General features: G+C 35.9%; 2 protein-coding genes across 6 annotated transcripts in view; both read right to left on the reverse strand.

The window, feature by feature from the left end:
- The window catches only part of GPR88 (G protein-coupled receptor 88), a 26,563-nt gene extending 24,613 nt beyond the window's left edge, over positions 1–1,950 (reverse strand). Inside the window, exons 1-2 of the mRNA XM_014938965.1 lie at positions 1,927–1,950; positions 7–1,291 (exon numbers count right to left, since the gene is read on the reverse strand). Of these exons, the coding sequence (XP_014794451.1) occupies positions 7–986 (980 nt within the window). The 5' untranslated portion in view covers positions 987–1,291; positions 1,927–1,950. The remainder of the gene's footprint in view (positions 1–6; positions 1,292–1,926) is intronic.
- A 3,135-nt stretch (positions 1,951–5,085) lies between these two features.
- The window catches only part of CDC14A (cell division cycle 14A), a 61,211-nt gene continuing 44,426 nt past the window's right edge, over positions 5,086–21,870 (reverse strand). For 4 of the 5 annotated variants that reach the window (XM_014939251.1, XM_014939249.1, XM_014939250.1 and 1 more), the window contains 7 exons: positions 21,320–21,458; positions 18,433–18,589; positions 16,671–16,786; positions 16,032–16,079; positions 14,270–14,398; positions 13,004–13,326; positions 5,086–6,024 (listed from right to left, as the gene is read on the reverse strand). In XM_014939251.1, the coding sequence (XP_014794737.1) occupies positions 6,011–6,024; positions 13,004–13,326; positions 14,270–14,398; positions 16,032–16,079; positions 16,671–16,786; positions 18,433–18,589; positions 21,320–21,458 (926 nt within the window). In that variant the 3' untranslated portion in view covers positions 5,086–6,010. The remainder of the gene's footprint in view (positions 6,025–13,003; positions 13,327–14,269; positions 14,399–16,031; positions 16,080–16,670; positions 16,787–18,432; positions 18,590–21,319; positions 21,459–21,870) is intronic. The other variant, XM_014939252.1, reaches the window with a different exon arrangement.

A 21,870-nucleotide genomic window follows, 5' to 3' on the forward strand; every position in this document is an offset into this window, starting at 1 on the left:
GGGCGCGGGGCGGCGGCGGGGCCCTCGCCGCGGGGCAGGACGGAGCGGGCCGCCCGGCGGAACTCCTCGCTGCGCCATGTGTAGAGCAAGGGGTTGAGGGCCGAGAGGGAGCAGAGGAGCAGCCAGCTGGCGGCCTGTAGCGCCGGCGGCGCCGGGCGCAGGAAGAAGCCCAGGAGGCTGACCCACACCAGAGGCTGGGTGCCCAGGAGGAAGACGCAGCAGAGCAGCAGGACGGAGACGCTGCTGAGGCGGCGCTGGGCGCGGCGGGGCGGCGGCGGGGCGGCGGGGAAGGGCAGCTGGTGGAGGAGGTGGAAGTTGAGGACGCTGACCCGCTTGGCGCTGCCCCGCACCCGCCGCACGATGCCCAGGTAGCAGTGGAGCAGCAGCGCGGTCTGGCCCAGCACGGCCAGGGCGAGGAGCAGGGCGGTGTAGCGAGAGCTGCCGTCCGTCGGCCGCGGGGGCGGCTGCTGGCCGGAGCCCGGCGTCCAGAGCCCGGGCAGCAGCGGGACGAGGAGCAGGGCGAGGGCCCAGGAGAGCCCGATCATGCAGCCCGTGTGTCTCCGCTGGTAGAGGGCCTGGTACACGCTGGGCAGCTTGGTGATGAGCACGTACCTGTTGAAGGCCACCAGCAGGTGGGAGGCCAGGGAGACGGTGAGGCCGAGGCCGAGGAGCCCCCCTCGGAGCAGCCGGTACTCCGCCGAACGAAGGGAGGAGGAGTTGGGAGGCAGCAGCCCCAGCACAGCCTCCTGGGGCATCCACAGGGCACACACGCTTAGGTCTGCCGCACAGCCGTTCACTATGAAGGCATTGCTGGTTGTCTGTAGCTTCTTGAAGGAGAAGACTAAGTAGATGACCATCACATTGGATAAAGTCCCTGAGATAGCTAAGACTGCGTAGAGCAGCGACAGGAAGATGCGCGTCCCGGAGGAGTCCTCCCAGAGCAGCAGCAGAGGCGAGCTAGCACTCCAGGAAGAGGCGTTGGGCATCTCGCTGAATGCAGCTCAGTTTTGACTTCTCCCTGTAAATCCCATCCTTGTCTGGGTCAGAAGATCCTGCTGCAGGAGTCTCCCAGTGAGCACAAGGGAGGATGTGCAGCTGAGGGACTCCAAGGCAGGTTTCAGTCATACGAGCTGCAAGGTCCAGAAAAGGCAGTTCGCAGTAGCGATCCAGAGAACGGCGATGTCCAAGGCAGGTAGGCAGCAAGAGATCCCACGGACTGTAGCTAGAGAAGGTGGGTCCATAGGGAGCAGATAGCTGTTAGCAGACGGGAGCACAACTGAGGATTCTGTAGCTGTGAAAATGCCAAAAGCAGCAGCACCTTGCAATCAGCAGCAGAAACGGCAGCAACTGATACAAAGCTTTGCAGTTTCTCCTGTGCCACAGTACGTACACTGTATATCATTCCAGGAAGATTCAGCCCTTCCACTCTTCATGAATTATTCAGCAGATTTTCAACTTGTTAAATCAAGAAGAAAAAAAAAAAAAAATTCCCAACCCTATCGTGCTCCAGAAATACTGCAACTACAGTCTGACTCTTCTCTGCCTCACCAGTTTCCTGCTTCTAACTCATTTACACAACTTTCATTTGCAGCAGGCTTTCAAACCAGTATCAGTCACTTCTGTCTGAAATACAATCCATTTACTGTAGAAACTCCTCTGCTAGGTACTCACTTAAACTGATTTTTTTCTGATCTTATTTTTGTTAAGAGAAAGTGCACTATGCTTCTGCAAGCTTGAAGTTAATTTTAGAACTGGTCTGTAATAACAATATAATTTCCAAATGAAATCTTTCAAACATGATAGATACACAAATCCCTGGTAAGACAGAACTTCTTATTTGAGGAAGCTGATCCTCAATCTATACATTGTGCATTTCTTCATATAAGTCAGCCTGTCTCAGCCCGCGGGAAATCCTGCATCACCAACCTGCCAGAGGTGAATGCTGGTGTCAGTGAGGACACAGATAAAACAGAATCCGTGTACCGCACCAAACGGTCTCACTCCGAAATTAATTCAGAGCACAAGGTTCTGGAAAGGTGAGTGACAGGTTCTTGGGCGGACTAAAAACTGGTTGAAGAGCGGGGCTTAACACTCCCTTCCCAAATGAAGAAGTTAGTAGTGGGATTCTCTCAGTAATTCTACAGTGCTTTACTCAATCGGGGACAAAATGTTAACTCTCCTTACCCGGGAAAAGATTTGATAAGGAGCGGAGTAAAAGGACTTACATTTCCTCTCAAAAGCTTTCTAGAAAAGGATTAATTTCATGGTGAGTTTAGGAGAAAAGCTGCTTTTGCAGGTTGGTTTCTATGTCGGCTATAGAAGTAAGCTATCTCAGCTTGTAAAGTATGGCCTGTATATTGATCAGAGATATTTTTGTAAGATGTTTTTAGATATTGTTAAACTCACAATGCTAACAAATGACAATACAAAATAATATATTAGGATGTAATTATAGTTACAGTATAAAAAAAACAAGATAATGAAGTTGTGTGGGTCAATGGATTATTTAGTTGCCACATAGCACATCTTTTGATAGAAAGGCTCATGTTTGCAAATGACAGGACTATTGATCCAAATGCAGATTTGTTACAAATATGATTATCTATGTTCTTTCTTAATTAATTAGCTTGCTCATGTGCTTAAGGTTAAAGACATACCTGAGTGATTTACTCCATCAGGCCCTTAATTACCATATTTTTTGCCTGCTGCACTTTACAGTGTAGATCTAATCAAGTGTCAAACCTTTTGAGGCCTTTCATTGTTTAGCTGTCAGTAGAGAACAGTTATTATAGAAACTAAAATCCTCCTCTTTCTGCAGTACTGTAATTGAAAAATATTCTCTAAATCTGTAACAAAAATTATCTCCCTCACCAAAAAGCTTCATAAAGCATACTTTAAAGAGATTATTAACAGTTTCATAAGGCATTAGCCACACAATCATAGGCCCTGTAGAGACCTCTGGATTTATTTAGTCCATCCTCATGTGTTTATTAAACCTCTTTTTAAAGATCTCATGTGCTACAGCTTGTTCTCCCGAAACAAAGATATATATTTATATAGGAAGCAACAGAAACGGTAAAGTTCAAGGATAAATGAGCAGAGGATATGAAACAAATTTCAGGCTATTTCTTAGAAGCTAAAAGATTCTAGAGACCTCCCTGGTCTTTCACTGTCGCCAGATTTGTTGTTGTTAAGCTGATTTTTACAGAACACTGGCTATATTTATCATTTATTTTTAAGAACAAAAAATAAGTTGTAAATTAGCTGGCATTTACTGTATTTCATATAATAAATCAATCAAAGTTAAGTCTAGAAAAAGGCTAAGGGAGATGGTGATGCCTACGTACTAGAAACTTTTTAATTAGCTGTTCTTCCTTTATATTTACACATCCAAATCAACATCCCTTAGTTGTCTGAATCTAGTGGCAGAAGCCTTTTATCGTGTTTTTAGATTAGACTAGCACTAGAATTTGGGCAACTTCTAAAGCATCTGCTCTATTTCTGGCTTTGCTGTTCCTTTAGAGTGGCTGTGTAACAGTTACATACTGTCCGCGTTGTCTCCTGCGGTACAGACTTATCTGACAGGAATGTTAAGCACCATGGATAAACAATCATGCAACACAACAAATTTGCTGAAACTCAGCAGCTGAGTTAAAGAGTGTTAAAACCACTTGTGACTAGTTTTTAATTGAAGGAAGGATAAAAAGCTAAGTGATAGCGTGATCTTTTGGGTTCTTATGGACAAAGACCCTGCTGTTAGTGAGATTAAGAAACCTGTTGTACATGCAAAAAAGCATGAGAAGACTAGCTAGGGAGAGCAGTTATAAAAGATACCCGTCATACTAATGTCTTTTTGCAGTGGCATCTTATTTATAAATATATTACATGCCTTAGAAGAAGGTAATTTTGAAGAGCTACTCTTCAATTAGAGATCTAATCATATTAGTTTACATCAAAAGATCTAAGCAAGAAAAGCCAAGAAAAAAGGAAGGTGGCTGATATAGGCATTTTATTATCAATTAGCTGTATGTATATATATATCTACATTTCAAAATTAAACAATATTTTATTAAGGAAAACTATTTATAACAAAGTACATGACAAAATTCTTTATAAGAGGTAGAATTACCTTACCAATTTATCTATAATTCATATACAGTATATTGTATATATATGCACACACATATGCTACTTTGTGTGTGTATATGTTACATATACACAGTTGTGAAAAAAGTACAGTATTGCATGTAAATTTTATTCAGTGATTTATATAGCTGCTCTCAGTATTGCTTATTAACACTTTGAGTACAACTTTCCATACCAATTTGTGATCTGATCTTCTTAAAAAAATAATGTGGCACTTTATCTTAACTTCAGTTGCAAAGCAAATATAGGGTATTCACAGGTCTTCAGGAATAAAGACTGACAATTCAACCAAATTTTATTTTCAAGTTGCCCTTGATATTGGAAAAACTCATAGGTAACAAATCTGTTTTGCTTTTGTTTTCAAAATTAGCGACAAATCAAGTCTTCACAGCTGCTTCCATTTTTTGTGGAGTTCTGAAAATTTTACATGTGGTCTCTAATATTTCATTGTAACACCACTTCATTCTAAGTCTCATTCCTAACCGCACCTGATTAAACTATACATTAAAGAACATCTTTACTATTGACAAAAACATTCTGTGATACAGGTTACATTAGCTGTATGTTTAACGATAGTTTTCAAATTAAAAAGTTTATGAAGCATCCAACTGATAAGCGAAAATTTTATACTTCTAACATTTACTTCAGTTTGTTTTGCTAATGGAACTGTACACTTCTGGCCAAATTTAGGTTAAAGGCATGTAAGTATGCAGCACTGCCAAATTTGTTGTACATACACATTCTTAAAGAACCTGCCTCCATTTTTGCAGTATATATTGCATAGCAAAATTTAACATTCTACATTGAAACGAATCATAGAATCATCATCGAATCATAGAATGGTTTGGGTTGGAAGGGACCTTAAAGATCATCTAGTTCCAACCCCCCTGCCATGGGCAGGGACACCTCCCCCTAGAGCCGGGTGCTCAAAGACCCATCCAGCCTGGCCTTGAACACCTCCAGGGATGAGGCATCCATGATTTCCCTGGGCAACCTGTTCCAGTGTCTCACCATCCACTGGAAAAAAAGTTAAAACATTGCTTTAAGACAAATGGAAAGAAAGCCTTAATTGTTCAATTGAATCATCTGATAAATTACTTGTTCTTTGCAATGAAAGATGTAAGTTACATTACATCTCAACAAAGATTTTCCCTTTTTTTTTTTTCTTTTTTTCTTTTGTTCATAGTGTTTCCTTATGAAACATTAGCAGCTAAAAGTGGAAAGCAGACTATGCATCAAGAGATTTCAGTTGATAGTGTGGTAACTAGTCTCTCACTAGTTCAGCTTCCATTAAGTTACCAGAAGACCAATTAGTGAAAAAGTAATTACATTAGGCTTTTAGCAATAATGATGGACCCACAAAACAAGAAAAACATCTTCTTCATAAAAAAATTTTCATCTTTGATAAACACGTAAAAATTCTTTAAAATACACATTTTTGTAGCAAAGAAGTGAACAATACTAAATTAAAATATATTCTTTACATAATTTTTATATATATTGCTTATCAAAATATTCTCTTAATACATATTTTAACACTGTACACAAGTTAATAAATGTGAATGAAACTCATTAGAAATATATTCAAGCTGTCTCAGCATTAAAAATTTAAATCTGTATATAACATGGGGTAAAATAATTTCCATAAATTCAACATCAGTGCATCTGCAGTAGTCATTAACAAGAGATTTCTGACTGTTAAGAAGTCTCCTCTTGGTGTTAAGGTTTTAATATGTCTTGTATTGGAGATTCCTCCTCTGAGTAAGCAGCTTCCTTCCTTAAATTCTTCTCCGTCGTGAAGGACGTCGATTTTAAGAGCTCAACAGGTTTCACCAAAGCAGCAAAGCTTTAGTACTGAACATACTCAGACTGAAGGGACTGTGCAGAGAAGAAAAAATGATTAATCACTGAGGAGGTTATACTTGTATATAATATGCATTTTGCACTTTAAGAGTAGAGGAAGGACAGGAAGAAGAAAAATAAACAGTTGGATCTGTATTTCTGCATAGGTAAAGATGAATAAAATAGGAGAAACTCAGAGACTGCATATAGCAAAGTCTATCAACTTTCCTGTATGTACACTTAATTTTCCAACCAAGTTCTAGAGGTTATTGAAGAAAGTGTTACAAGAGGGTTGGATTTGGGGTTTTTTAGGTAACAAGAAAATATTACAAGTTACAAATGCCACCTTAAAACAATACCTTAAAAATGTGTTGGAAAAACGTACAATTGCAGTTACTATAATTGAATTGTTTCCACTTAGCCTGAATGAGACTCAAAGTGCTACTGTAAAAAATACAGTACACTTTAGATGTTGATTCAGGTAATGACATAGGAAACATACATGGTGTACCTTATTACTAAGAAAAAAGCTACAGCTGTACAATTATGCACATGAAGAAATTTATCTACGATTACTGAAACCTTATGAAAATGAAGCACTGCAAATAGTTTATCTGGATTAGCAAGTAGTTAGTATAATTAAGAAGAAAGTATAACCTGGCCTACTCTATTTATTTACATTTCTGGTTATATGGAAGTCTAAGGTTTTATAATAAAGTAATTCAGTTTAGACAGCATCCAAACATTTTATTACTTCCTATACAGAGGCATTCAGGAAGTCATTCTGAGTCTTATCTGAGAGCATTCTTCACTGTACTAGTATGGTTATAAACAAACAGCAAATAAAAAAGCCAAATCATATTTTAAAACTGCATCAGCTCATCACAATTAGAGAGAAGTACTGGAGAACAACATGAATCCCAAGAAAGCTCAGAACCTTGGAATCTTCTCTTCCATTTTCCCACTATTCCTAACTAGTCACTCTAGAAATGGTCTGGCATCCATAGTGAAACCTATTAGTAGAAGTGCATAATATATGTAAATCTTTAGAGCTCTAACTAATACCACAAAATCACTTTCTGTCTACATCTGTGTAAATTTCCAAAGTTGTCTTTTAAATGCATTTTCACTTCTTGAAGATTTGAGACCATTTGGATATTCATTCTAAGGCTGAAAAAGGAGTGCTGTCAGCATATAAAGATTTTAATTCCACTGACTGAAGAGGGTCTGGTTTTAGTACTGAATAGATTCAACAAATACTGTAAAACTAAACAGATGTAACAAGTATTTTTTCATTATCAGCTCAGAATCACCATGGAATAAACAATTACAGAAGCTTATTTTTCTTAACTCCATTCTCTAATAATCATTCTGGATTATTAGCCTTTGATGAGAACATTTGTCAAGCTATTTATTACATGTGTAAGAGTAAGGCAGAACGAACAGCCTTTCATTAACGAGCACTTGAAACTTCTGCTTTCTTAATGATCCTCAAAGCTTTCTCATTTTCAGAAGTATATTTTAACAATTAGAAAGATGGTTACACTTAACTAGAGCAGAATTTGAAATGGATCCTTCAAAACTGAATTTCAAGTAAAGTTGATTAACAAACATTTTAAAAAAGGCATGAAATTTAATGATATACTCTCATATGGTGTAAGAGTACTAGATTACTTTAAAATGGACAGATGAAAGATGGGCAGAACGCACTGTACGCTGTTCTTGATCTTGGTAACAGCTAGCATTAAGTTGACACAGGACTATAAGCAGCAACCTTTTACTCAGCAGACAGTAGTAACTGGAATTGTACGTCATAATTAAAATAAACAAGCAAACCATAAATTAGAGATTCTGAAGTTTAAATTAAAGTTCTTAAAATTGCTAGGAAGCAAGTTACAAAAAATACAGAAAAAAATTAATGGCAACATATAAAAACAAATATCTATGCAGCACAGATTGCTTAGAAACAGATAATATACTTTGTTAATTTTCATTACAGGTGGGTCATCAGAGTTTATTTTATTTATTTTCAAATTGAGAAATACGTTTTTCAGTGTGTTCCCACTCTTACCATAGCTCTACTTCACATAGCAATGATTTCTTTGTAATGTTTCAAGCCATTTCTGAATACAGGGAAGAATTAAGCATTTTTTCCAGATTAATATTAATTGATACGACTTCCCACAAAGTTCCTATTACTAAAAATATAGTGATAGTGGTAATAACTGAGCTGTTGTGAAGTATACAGACTAAATTTTGAGTTTGAAAAATGAAATTATAGCTGGAGAGGGCTGGGGTTTGGTTTTTTGGGTTGGGTTTTTTTTTTTTTGCCTTTGCAATTAAGTAATTTATGCTCTTAAATTTCTTCACATTGTCCAAAGAGATTGACTGTAATATTTCAAAGCCTGTAATTGTGATTTTTTTTTTTTTTAATATTTTGAGCAGTTTTCTATTCTAAAATTTACATTCCTACCTATTTGTAGTGGCCTGTGATTCTGAAAGCTTTCTTAAAAACAAAAAGCCCCAATCCACCTTTACCAGTCATATGCTGGTATTGAAAAAAAATTTATTTAAAATAGAGGTAAAAATAGAAGGAGAAAAACCCAAAGAAAATGGACTGCTGAATTGCAACAATGTCAGTATAAAATCAAGTTAACTGAGTAGAATTCTCAATGTCTACCCCTAACAGTGGTCCCATGCAGTGTCAAGCTTGGCATTTTATACTCAAGTATCAGGCATTTAAACAAAGAACTAAAGAATTAGCTAGCTTCACTACAGTTAATAATGTCTAATGCAGTTCATACTGAAGCAACATCTTAGATCACTATCATTTTTCTTCTTCAGCAGGAGTCACGTGAAGCCTCCTGGAAGAGAAAATAAGCCACAGATCCATGTAGGCACTAGAACTGTATTTGTACGCATTCAACTTTAGGACCAAGTCAGCTGTGAGTTAACTTTTAAGAGGGAACAACCCTATAGCATTTAGGGCTATCTGTTAGGACTTGAACATGCATTTCTTCCAGACAACTGCAAAAAGTAAGTTAAGTTTTTTGAATCGTGCATCAACTCTTCCAAAACACTGTTGCAACAGGACCGTTGCAGCAGGCAAGAATTACTAAGAATTCACAAGATCCACTAAAATAAATGGGGATACAGAAAATGCATATGCACTTGAAGTGATCCTTTGAGTCCACTAAATTTACATATCAATAAGATGCACTAGTGTTTGTCTCTTTTTCCAAAGCTGTCCTATATTCATTAATGGTAAGTTCTTATTAAGAAAGACTATTGTACAAATATAAAGATCATGTATATGAATTTTAAAATACTGCTACACTTCTCCATTTTTTAAAATTTTTCCATCTTGCCAGTTTCCATGACAGCTATAGAAGCAAAAGGTGACTCATCTTAAGACTACCCAGTTACATATTCTTCAATAAAAATGCATTTTAAGGAGTGATATTTGGATTTATAACTACCCTAAGAACAAAGTAAAAATCTTATTGTGGTACCTTAAATGTGACTATACTCAATATTTCTGAAAATTATAATTGCAAGAGATACTGTATAATCAAACCATTAGATTTGTAAAATTTGAAAATATTCATTCTCTTTGGCTATAATGGCAAGTTATCTATTTTATGAAAATCAAGCTTTTCTTCTAGTTCATCAGCATACAACAGAATAAACATGATAAAAAGGAAGTGGATGATAGGCTTACATTGATGAAGGACAAAAACCATTAGGGAAAAATACACGGGGTGACAACAACAGGAAGTCACAGTCATGGTTATTTTGGGTTTGTTTTAAATTGAATGTGGAAGAATAGTATTAATAAATGGGTTTTTAGATGTTTCATTACAAAACAAAAAAAGAGAATAACTGTCTCTTCCATATTGGGGGGGGGGGAAGATGCACTTGCATTGCATAAAAATGAAGTTCCCAATTTCCTCACCAGTGAGATTAATGAACATTAATCAGAACTGAAAATTTACTGTCCTAAACATGTTAAAATGCTCCTGCACCACTCGCGTTGATGGTTAACAAACTTAGAAATAAGAGTGATGAGGTGATTTTCTAAAATAGAGTACCTATATGATTACAGATGGTTGGCTTAGTATCTAACTTGGCTAAGTGAGATTCTGCTAATAAAAAGAAGAGGAATATAATTCATATAATTCAAGTTCTTTGATGAGACAAGTTAAATGAATGAACATAACAACCAGTATATGTAATAAACTTCTGTCGTTATCTGATGTACTTCAATTATAAAAAATTGCAATGTAATACAAACACTTATTGCAACAAGACCAAGCTTGGGCTGACAAGACTTCTAAGTAATTTCAGTTATCTAAAGCAGTTAAGTGGAAATCATTCTGTTTTTAACAGAATTCTGCCAGAACTGGTATTGAGGCTTGATGCTACTCCCTATTTTGCTCATGAGCTTAAGACCACTGATGAATATCACCAAATCAAAATAGCTGGATGCTGGTGGTTGAAGTGGTAAGACAAAATAGTCTTCCTTGGTTGGTTAATTGGCTCCTAAGAACACGGTTCTTAGTTTTTAACATGTTATATTTTCATTCAACCTTTTATGTTGTTTGAGGAAATGTGCTGATTGTTTCTGTAATGGTTTATATTATCATTTGGTACTCTTTGGCCTATGAACTATGTCAGCTTATTTTCATGACTGAGTCACATGACAGTTATAAAGGTTTCTCCCCTTAGGGCTCTGCATGTTTACATATTTATGCATAATATGCAGCTGTAACCAGAATATGGGAAAAACCTCTAAGAATTGCTGCTGGCAGCATATAATTTACAAAGGGTGCCATAGGAAAGAATGGGAATGGGTTGACCTTCTAAAGAAATATTGTTCAAATACATTAAATATGAGACAAGATTGAAGGTAAGAAATAAAAACAAAATCAGACACTTTACCACTTAGTTATTCAGATGAGTGATTGCTCTCTACCATTGCTGGTGTATTGACTTTGGTTCCAGTATACTCAGCCAGAGCCCCTGTCAGTCCTGCTGAGGACTGAGCATCTGTAAGCATGTTGGATAAAAGACTGGGAACACCTAAAAAAGCTGACTTTCCAGAACCATCAGAATTCATAGACAAATGAAAGTCTTATAGATTGATCTCAAGTCTAACATCCTCAGCTTGCTATACACCTTTTCACCTCTCTCCTCATCTCTACACCTGGAGGAATTAAACCAAATTAATTACTTAAACTAAACCAGTTCTCTTGTTCTAGAACTGGTTTAATCATAAAAAAACTGGGATGGTTTCTATATGCAACTCAGGAAAAAATCTCCCTTATATATAGTTTACCTCGATCCCCTGCAGCAGGTAAACACACAGCCAAATTTAAGAGGTAAAACTTCAAAAAAACTGAAAGGATGTAGCGGTATTCAAGAAGTCTTTTGTAAATAAGTTACTTCTGATGTTTAAAGTAAAGTTTAAACTCAAATTTAAAGTCAATGGAGAACACTCAGTGATCCTAAAATCACGGAATATTAACATTTACTTCCAGATAGGTTGTAGTGGGTAAGCTAAACGTACTTTCAAACAAAGAGTCTGAAAGCATCAAGTATTTTTTAAGAGTTGCTTTAGGCCAAGCACATCCCAGCACAGTTATTTTGTGCTGTAAGTATAAGTGTAAGTATCCACTGCATTTATGAGAATACAGAATCAAGATCCTTCAGCTAACTCCATTTTCAGTGTACTTTGTGTACTAGTAAGGTTTCAGTCGCATATGCAATTTAATTCCACAATAGAACAGTACGAATTTCTTTCCTGCTGTCTTCTGTCCTAAGAAAGTGCAATTCATGTTCCCAATCTATAAACATGTGGCTTCTGAACTGTAAGTGGTGTCACGTACTAGCTCTTAATGAGAGGGTAGACACCCCGCTTCTTCAGGTAAAAGAGAACACAACCCATGAATGATCTTTTCTGCTGACATCCTCGTTACATGCAATGTGTGTATTTGCTGTTTTAAGACAGGGGACTCGCCACACTCCAAAACAGTAGCACTTATAACACTAAAACTTTCTTTATACTGAAATGATTTATCAGTGGCAAGGAAACAGAAGAGAAAGGCGTAATGTTCTGCAGTTAATTTTTTTACACAAAAGTAATTCTATTTCCAGCAGCTAAAAAAATAAATATCTGAAGTGTGAGTACTACTAAACAGAGGCTGACAGCTGCAACTAATAGTAGGCAATATATTCTATTAAGAACACTGCACTGATTTTTATAATTAGTAGGATATAAAATCTTGTTTTTATAGTAGAAGTGTAGGGTTTTTTTTCCCTAAAATAGTTGAAATTATTTCTGATTTCATAACTGAAGTTTCTCTAGTCTCTCTTCTCAGCAATCTGTGTATTCAAGTTAAATTAATTTATCCATGCATCCTCTTTGTACAGACTCTTTCATACAGAAAAAGGGCACAAAACCCAAGGCAGCAAAGTTGCTGAGTAATAAAAGCTAAAATGGTAAGACCATCAGAAACACCTTGCTCTAAAATACTTTTCACATTTGGTGTTAGAAAAGGACTAGGTTTGAAGTCAAGTGGACTCATCTTTCAAATAAGCCATATCTTTAAGAATGTTGTACCTTCCATTTAGTACATCCAAAGGCTTCTTTAAATCTGTTACTGCACGAAGATTAAGATACATAATAAACTTAATACTATGTTACAGATAATTTGAAATTAAAAAAAATCTGAAGGATAAGAAGGTCCATTAAAAAAAGATATCAGAAAAGGTGTTAATTTTAAGTTCAGGAGTAATTTATTTTCGTGAACCTACCATGATCTAGATGCTTGAAAGAGACGGGGAAAAAAAAGCAGCTAAATAAGTAACAGACAAAGGTGCTGTTCAGAAACATTAAAGGAAGTCAGAGAATCATGCTGGGTTCAGATTGTTTTTGCGACAGCTTTGCTCACAGAAGCAAGGAAGATAAGCATTGGTCAGATGCCTGAAAGTGCTGTTGTCACTATGAACTTACAAGAATTGATTGACTCTGGTATCGTGCTGGAGGAGTTGTAAGGCTCATAACGGAAGTTTGATGCGTACTCATCTGTCACGGCGCTGTGAAAACTGGTTTGGCTGCTCAGGTTGTTGCCACTACTGCTGTTTCTGTTGTATAAGTTGTTGTTCAGTTCGTGGTTATTTCTGTGAGGCAGCTGCAAGCTGCCATTCAAGTGGCTGGAGATCTGTCTTACAGAAAAACCTGTCCTAGAAGACGATGATGTCATTTTGCTCTCATCATCATCTGAAGCAGCATACAGGTTCCCTAGAGAACTGGCTAGTCTGGAGTTTATGGAAACGCTGAATGGAAAACACATGCAGGGAAAAAAAATACACACAAGGTATGTACAGATATATACAAAAAATATCAGACAATTCAGAAGACATTGGGTGAATAACGAAGACCATTCTGAAATAATTTGTGTTTGCCCACAGGTTCATCTTCTAGCTCTCAAATAATGAAAACTAGATTTTTTTGTCAGGAGTTTCCAAACTTTGTTTATTCAAGAACTACCGTGGCCAGCTTTCACTCTGTCAAACCATATGCACATGCAGGAGATTGTCTTAAAAGCTCTAGGCAGTGGCTGATCTACATTGAAGTACTTTGTGTACATAAAACAGTTTAAGAACTCCTCCTCTGTTTCTTGAAATCGGTAACATGATACAAAACTTCAAGTAACCAAGAAGTAAGATGATAAAATTTGAGAATAAAAATAGTGTGTCTGGAAATACCTCTTTAAGTGAATTATTTTCTTCAAGTAAATATTTATGCCCAGAAGTTACTAAGAATACATAAATTACTCTAAGTTTCATTTAACTTCCATAATTACTTAGTACAATAGTAATAATGGAATTAAATAGCAAGAAATCAGAGTTCATAAAAACCATATTAATTAGCACTCAGCATTCTTCTGAGATTAACAGTATATAGACCTGTGGAAAAGCTTGCAAAATTTCCATTAACTCAGATGAGTAAAAAAACCAACAACCTGAGCAACATAACACTGTTTCTGACTTGTTATAATCTCACCAAAACTCTCATACCAGTAGTATAGGGTTTGGTTTTCATTTGGTTTTAAAATCTGCAGGCAACTAAAGTTTGGCTAGTGGAACAGCAAATCGCTTTGAAGTAAATTTAAGCCTTACATCCAAGAACAGCAATCACTTCATAGACTACATGTGTGTTGAAAACCATTGTAGCATACAGTAAGAATTTGTACCAAAATAAGAAGAAAAAAAACACCTTTTAAGGTTAGAGCCTGAGGATGTAGCAATTCTGCTTATTCTTTCTGCAGATGGTGAATTAACTGCCATCACTTTGGAGGCCTTCAGAGGAGACATGGATCCTTCTGTGCTACCTGAATTATTCAGTCTAGGAGTGAAGAATTTTAGTGAGAAGCAAGATTTTCATAATTGAAATATACATCTCAGAAACACATACAGTCTTTTGATACATTGACATATTTTTAAAAAGTGGGAATTCTCAAGCCTAGGTACTGAGAAGCTCAACAGTTTGCCTGTTTTCAAATACTGTTCAAAAAAACTTTTCAAATATCCCACTCCCAAGTTTTTTCCCTGCGAGGCCACTTTTCACTTTGATAATTTGTAAAGGCTAAGTATCCGCTTTGTATCAAATTTATTGTAAATTTTATTATAAATTTTAAATATTGTAAATTTGAGAAAATTCTTTTTGTGCATATAAAGCAAGTATGAGTAGAAAAAAACCAAGAACTGTAGCTTTCATGACAGCATCATCGTCGTTTCCAAATGACAGCAAGAACATTTTTAAAGTTGCACAAAACATACGGCTCTTTCTAGGGCGGGACTCTTAATGACCAAATTCTTCATGTTTTGATAATGAGCTGTAAGTATGGTACACTGGACTACTCAAAAAATGTTAGCATTATAGCTGTCAATGTTAGTTTATTAAAAACTAATAAGTGAATGGCCTCACAGTATATGAAATTCTTTCCATCCTTAGACCAGGGGATATTATCCTGATCAGCTCTTAAAGGAATAAAGACGTTGGGTACAAGCTACAGGCACAGAAGGAATGACATTGAGCAGAAATAGCTTTAATTTCACATCACGAAAAGGTAACCAGGCATCTCCAAGATTAGACATCTGGAGTAATCCACCTCATACATCCAGGTTGTGACAAAACTGAAGATAACATGTTCTTTTCAATATTAATACTTTATGATGACAGATATTTTGTCTTTCATGTTGCATTTTAGATGCAATGAGGTAAAGGATGTTATGGTTACAAAACTAAAAGACTCAATTCTGCCACTCCTATAACTCTTAAAATTAAGTCAAATTTCGTGCTATGCTTTTGTTTTCTTTTGAGGGGGCATTGTCAGTACTGATTTGAGATTAGTACAGATAAGAAATGAAATAAACATTTCGAAAATATTAAGAAACTATTGGCCTTATTGGCTCCACAGAAAGTTCTGAACAAAGCATGCAGTAAAGTGTACAGAGGATCTTGTATTAAAATATGAAAAGGTACTAAAACTCAGTATTTATCTGGTATATCTTCTGAAAAAAAAGAAAAGTACAGATTGTATCCACTAAGCAATACCTCTAGTTCCTCTGCTAAAATACACAGGATAAAAACTGTGATATGCAGGCAGTATATAGGCAATTTAGGCTTTTCAGACAAGTATTTAATTTTACAGAGATAAAGTGGTTATGCATTAACTAGTCATCCTTCATTGCATAAGAGTTAACTAGTCATCCTTCACTGCATAACAGCACAGATATTAGAAAATGTAACTGAAGAAATGACTTGTACGTGCTAATTATTTATTAAGAAGAATTCAAGGTATCCCTGAAGTACAGCTGTGCCCCTCTGTCAGATTTATTTCCCACCCCTATTTGCAGGTGCGTATAAAAGTTCTTCAGAAGTCTGAAATTGCTAATCAATTGGTGTTATAATTCAAACAATGAAAATGTAAGACCTGAGTGGTATACATTCAGAACTATAATTTTAAAGTTAATACCTGAAAGGTTGTGATAGTGACCTGGTGTGCAGTTTCATGTCTTGCAGCCTAAAGAAACCAAAGCAGCAATCTTTATTAAAGGATAAAAAGCCTTTCCCCTCCCCCAAAGCATACTTGATGTCTCATACTGGCTTTAAAGCACAAGACTAACAACAATTAAGAATTATTGACATTTTAATTTACATATTTTCATGATATTTTAATTTACAGTTAAACAACAGAGGGGTACTTCAGGTTTACTGTCAAGCTTCACATTTTTACTGGTTCTGAAAAAGTCAAAATTTATATAATAAGTGCAGAAAAGTTTATAGAAAAATAACTAAGTTGATTGAATATAAGTTTTAAAGTGCTAGCTAGCTACAGAATTGAGGGTCTTGAAATATTTTTTTACTTTGTCTTTTACTGCTACATAATCAAAAGGCATCCTAAACAGGGAGACATAGGAAAAAAAAAAAAAGAATGTGAAATTAATAAACCGAATCTGCAACTAATAGACATATACTTAGAGAAATTTCCACCACAGAAGGTGGTACAACTGGTTCCACTGCCTTAAACAAGGTCATGTACTTACCATAAAGATCTGATAGCACAGACTGAATTTCAAACTGCAAATTACTGCAGAATTAATTAATTAATTACCTCAGAGCTCCAGTTGTAGCAGAACATAGCCGTCTCCGACTTTTTAAGGCATTAAGCTTATCTCCTTGCGTCATGCCATTCTGAGTTTCCACACCTGCTTCATCTTCAAAATCGTTCTGGGAAACACAAATTATGCAAGCAAGGAAATGTATCAAATTCTTAAGAATAGTGTAGTTTCAAAGTGTTGAACATCTCATTCGCAAGGATTATAATTAAAAGGCTAATCTACAGTCTTCTGCATACATGGGGCACTACTCTGTCTTTGCACAGTTCCAGTAAATTAAACATGTCATTGTACAAATACACCTTCACAGAGGCTTTTTGCAGAATCTGACCTCAAAGCCAGTTCAGGATGCTTGGGTCTAACACCAGTATTTATTTACTTCAAAGTAATCTGTTTTTACAGAACTTAAACTTCAACTCCTCCCTCTATAACTACTTTTAAAGTTATCAATGTGGAAGGGAAGCAGTAGCACACAATTGTGTGATATGCATGAGTTGAAGAAGAAGTTTAGATACAGTTGTGTGTCTCACAAAAGGAGCTAAAAATCAACTTTCCTAAATTACTACTTTTTTTTTAATAAAAAGTTCTCATGACCTCTCGAAAAATACAGTTTTGAAAAAAATGTTCCTATGAGAACTTAATAAGGAACATAGGATGAACAGGTTTCAAAGTGTTATCCTTCTTCTTCTAGCTTTAGAGAATATTATAAACTCTAAGAAATACTAAAAGTGTATGCCAACATTGTTTAAATGCATACTTATAATTGCTGACTGATCTTAAAATAGACTTTTCTGAGACCCAAGTATGAAGTAGAGACAGTATCTTAAGTAGCAGATATATGAAAGTTACAGAAAGCAAGAAGAAACTGCACTTATTTTTTAAATTGCCAAATGAAAAAACTTACACCAATTATGCTTCATTTGACCTCAGATCAAGTATTTGTTTGTGTTACTGCAGTTCCTACTGTGTTTAAGTGACCTCACTACTCTGCATAAAACAGAATAATAGTTTCTGCCATTAATAAAGATGAAAGATTGACAGGAGTAGTAACACAATAGAAGTTAGCGATGGTCTAAGTGTTGCACCAATTATAGGAAAATATAAGTATTTTGTTAGATTTATCTAGATTATCTAGATTGAAGATTATATGCTATGCTATTGTTACCTATCATTCAGCCTCAATGCTGATAAAATTACAGAGCTAAGACAGGACTAATCAAATGCATAGTTCCTCTAAACTGTTTCCCACAGATACTGTAGGAAACTACAATTTAAGATTTTTAGTAACCTCAAAGCAGAAGTATGGTCACTTTAGCTCAGACTTTATGCCTGTGCTTCCAATAAACAATTGTAAGGTCCTTACCGTAAATGTCCACATGACATCAATAACCCATAACAGGAATGGACACCTATACACTCATGCATTATTAGCTAGAAACTTGGAATAAATACATTTTCAGGAGGAAAACTGATTTCTTTTCCTCCATTCTCCAAAACCCTGAAAGAATGACTTGAAATAATGCAAAGATTTTGAAGTTTGCAAAATGATCCTATAACAGTTCTAATATAACAAGCTTTTTTGGTTGTTGTTTTAAGAAGTGATGATTGGTTCTAATTATGACCTATAAAAAATTAGTTGTGAAAAAGCAATTTAATACCAATACAAGGTTAAAAAATACCCTAAGAATTATCTGTAGCTTGTTATTAAAAGGTCAGCTCCATCTCTGCTTGTTTGAAAATTTTCCTGCAAACACTTACCTCTCTGTATTGATCCAAGTCTTGTACTTTATTCAAGCTGTCACTGATTGAAATGTCATTCAACCCACAAAGAACTCTGTTAATGTTTCCATCAACTGCTCCTCGTTTCTGCTTTGGTCGGGTGAGATCTCCCTCCAGCCATAACATTGCTTGCTTCCTTCAGGATACAAAACAAAATCAGTTCGTATCAACAAATTTACATACACATAAAAAACAATATGAAAGCATGCTACTCTTACAAATTACCAACATTTGAATCTTTTGTACATCTTCATCTAGAAAAATAAATTTGAATCTCTATCACCAAAAAAATAAAGCCCCAACCAAAAAAACCCATCAGTTTCAATGGTTAAAAACAACAACAAAAAAACCCAGAATCACCAAACAAGTCTGTAGCCACCACAGAAATACTACAGGTACTAAAACTTCATTTTACAAAATCCTACTGGGGAAAAAATATTATCTAAACAGAAATTTGCAATGGTATTTCAAAGGCTTTTAAAGCACAACTTAAAAATTCATATAAAAAATGCTTTTACATATGTGAAGTGTAGAACAGATGATGATAAAGTACTTTCTAACTTCTTATTAGCATCAGTTTTGTGTATACAGATATTGTGTACTAAAAATACAGCTGACCTGCACATTGGAAATGGTCATAGTCATGTAAAGTTGAACAGGACTCTAGTATCAATTTTCAGAGAATGAAAGATTAAATCCTTCAGACAGATGGTAAAAAAAAAAAAAAATTAATTGCTACAATGCACATGGGCTAAGCAGGCTTTTGTTGATGAGACTACATTATTCCTTGATAACAGTTTGCTGGGTAGGTACCTGTCATGCTAGTTCAAACAAAGAACTGAGATCCTATTACACGTTACTGTAACAAAACAAATTTCTATACTGAACAGAGAAAAAAAAAAGAATGAGGAATTAAATCAGAATATACTTTCACTGGAAACTTTTCTTTGTTTGAAAGGAAAATATTACAGCAAAGCTTAAGAGACAATTAGTCTCAGCCAACTGCCTAAACTCGCTCAATATAAAATGGGAAAGGTAAACACTGCCAGAAAAACTTCACTATGTCCCAAAAAAACATCACAAGAAGGAGGGAGCGGGCAGAGAGTGAGTGCTGCTTATGCCACCTATCAGAAGTAGCCTAGAAAATACCTTGAATTTAAATTGCTTTGAAATCTTTCAAGATTAATTGCATTCAGAGTAACAAACTGATTTTATACATACTTGGGTGGGTCTCTAGAAAAAAAATAAATATTCAAACTTCCCTTATTAAACTTCAAAGAATGTAAGAGATGAAGCTCTTACATCTATGAAGGTCGGGAGATCAAAGCTGCAAGATTTTACCTTTTTGTCAGATGTAACTTTGCAGCCCTGAGGGCAACATATTTTATATTAGAATGATGCAACTGATGTTAGCTACTTCTTTCTCAATCCCTTTTTGACACTACAGGTGACATTGCTTGAATTTTGTCCGATTGTCAAAACAAGTATCTATTGCCATTAGGACAACAGAATATTCTTATTGAACAATACTACAGCTCTTAGCTATGAATGAAAAAAATCTGAAGGATCTTTGCCTATCTATAAAATCAAACCAAGTACTTATATGCCACTGCAGGAAAGACATGGGCTCTGTTTTTCCTATCTTTCAAGTCTAATCACACTACCTACTTCCTTTCTCTCTTGATTTTGCTCTATTGTGGAAGTTATTTTTAAGAGTGCATCATCCAAGCATCAGCATGGTGTGGAGAAGTTTAATCTGCCTTCACTGAGCACTTGTGGTTTATGAAAGTTTGTGATTCACAGTGTTTTGAATAATGGCAGGCACCTCCTAAATAAAGCAGTGTCCATTCAGTTGTACTGGGAAATAAATAGGAATCCTCAATCATGCTTTCTCTTATGAATTACAGTAACATTCCTTCTTTCTCTCCAATATCCTATGGATTTCAAGATGCAAGGTCAGTGCATGTCTTACTGTATTTACACAGTATCTAGCAGAACTGTTGCATTCTCTTTTTTTCCAACAAGAGATAAATTTGTGGTGGATTTTCTCAAAATGCTTTTTCTTATGACAGTGAAAACGCCTCCAACTAAATATAATAGATAATGGTATCAACTCAAAAATATCAGCAAAACCACTATAACAGTAAATGCACAATGTAGATACCACTATGAAATTAAACTTAACATCTACATCACTGAAGCCAGTGCAATTTTGTCATTCGTTTCCAGTGAGGATCAAAGCTTGAATCATCCATTCAAATTATCTGTACATCAAATGTTCTCAACCCAAAGTATACAGTCAGTTTTAAGAAGGAGCTGTATTAAACCTATGCATTTGGTCTGCTAATGACTATTAGCTCCAAATCAGAAACGCTTCTTACATTATGCTAGGAATCTGACAGAGATCATAGGTTGTCCACCACGTACTTAGTTAATCTTTAGTTACAAGAAAGAAAATAACATATGAATTATACTACTTTAAGATTCATTTTAACTGTCATCATAGACTGTATATAAATTCTATCCTTGCTATGTTAATATTTTAATAAATCTTTACTGTTGATTTAATCTTTTGTCCACATCTGGACTTCCAACACATTGATCTAATTCCTAAATGCCCCAGAACACAAATATGCAGCAGAGTCTTGAGACCATCTGCCCCTTAATGTGACAAAATGCACAGCATCCCAGGGAAGACGATTGCTACTAGGTTTGATTTCAATTCCAAATTAACTAACCTTAAATATATTGCAACAGGCAGTAACATATGATGTCAGTAGACAGAAAGTAGAATCTATAAATAGCGCAAGGTGGATAAGGATGTAGAGAAGCAGTTGATTCTTAGCAGCAAAGGAGGTATACATACTCTTCCAAGAAGTGTTGCTGGGGTCCTATAATAGAGCCTGGTCGACATATTCTTATCCAAGCAATGGCTTCAGAATGTGTGAACTTGTAGTGTTTCATTATGTAACAGGCAATTAACGTTCCTGTTCTCCCCAGGCCAGCTACAGAAACAAAAATATCAACATTCATATAGGAAGTCATGAGCATTTCATAATTATCACAGTATGGGATATGAGAAGACTTTTCCTGCAATCTTATTCATGACCCATTAAAGAAAGAATTTCTGATCCAGTATCCAATTTATCATATAACTGGATTTCAATGCTGTAGATATAAGCAGCAAACGTATATATAACAAATATATCACACTTATTAAAAGTGAACAGCGCTTAAGAATGCATGCAATAGTGATCAGTCTTGCCACTTAAGCAATTCTACTTCAAACTTTTTCTTTTTTTAAAAAAAAGCCCAAAATTTTAGAAAAGAGCCATGACCAAACTGGATACAAACTTCATATTTATGAAACCAGTACAAAACAAAATCAAAGTACTTTTGAGAGGCAAATACATATAA

Source organism: Calidris pugnax, unplaced genomic scaffold, assembly GCF_001431845.1.
Source record: "Calidris pugnax isolate Ruff unplaced genomic scaffold, ASM143184v1 scaffold18, whole genome shotgun sequence".
NCBI classification, from domain to species: Eukaryota; Metazoa; Chordata; class Aves; order Charadriiformes; family Scolopacidae; genus Calidris; species Calidris pugnax.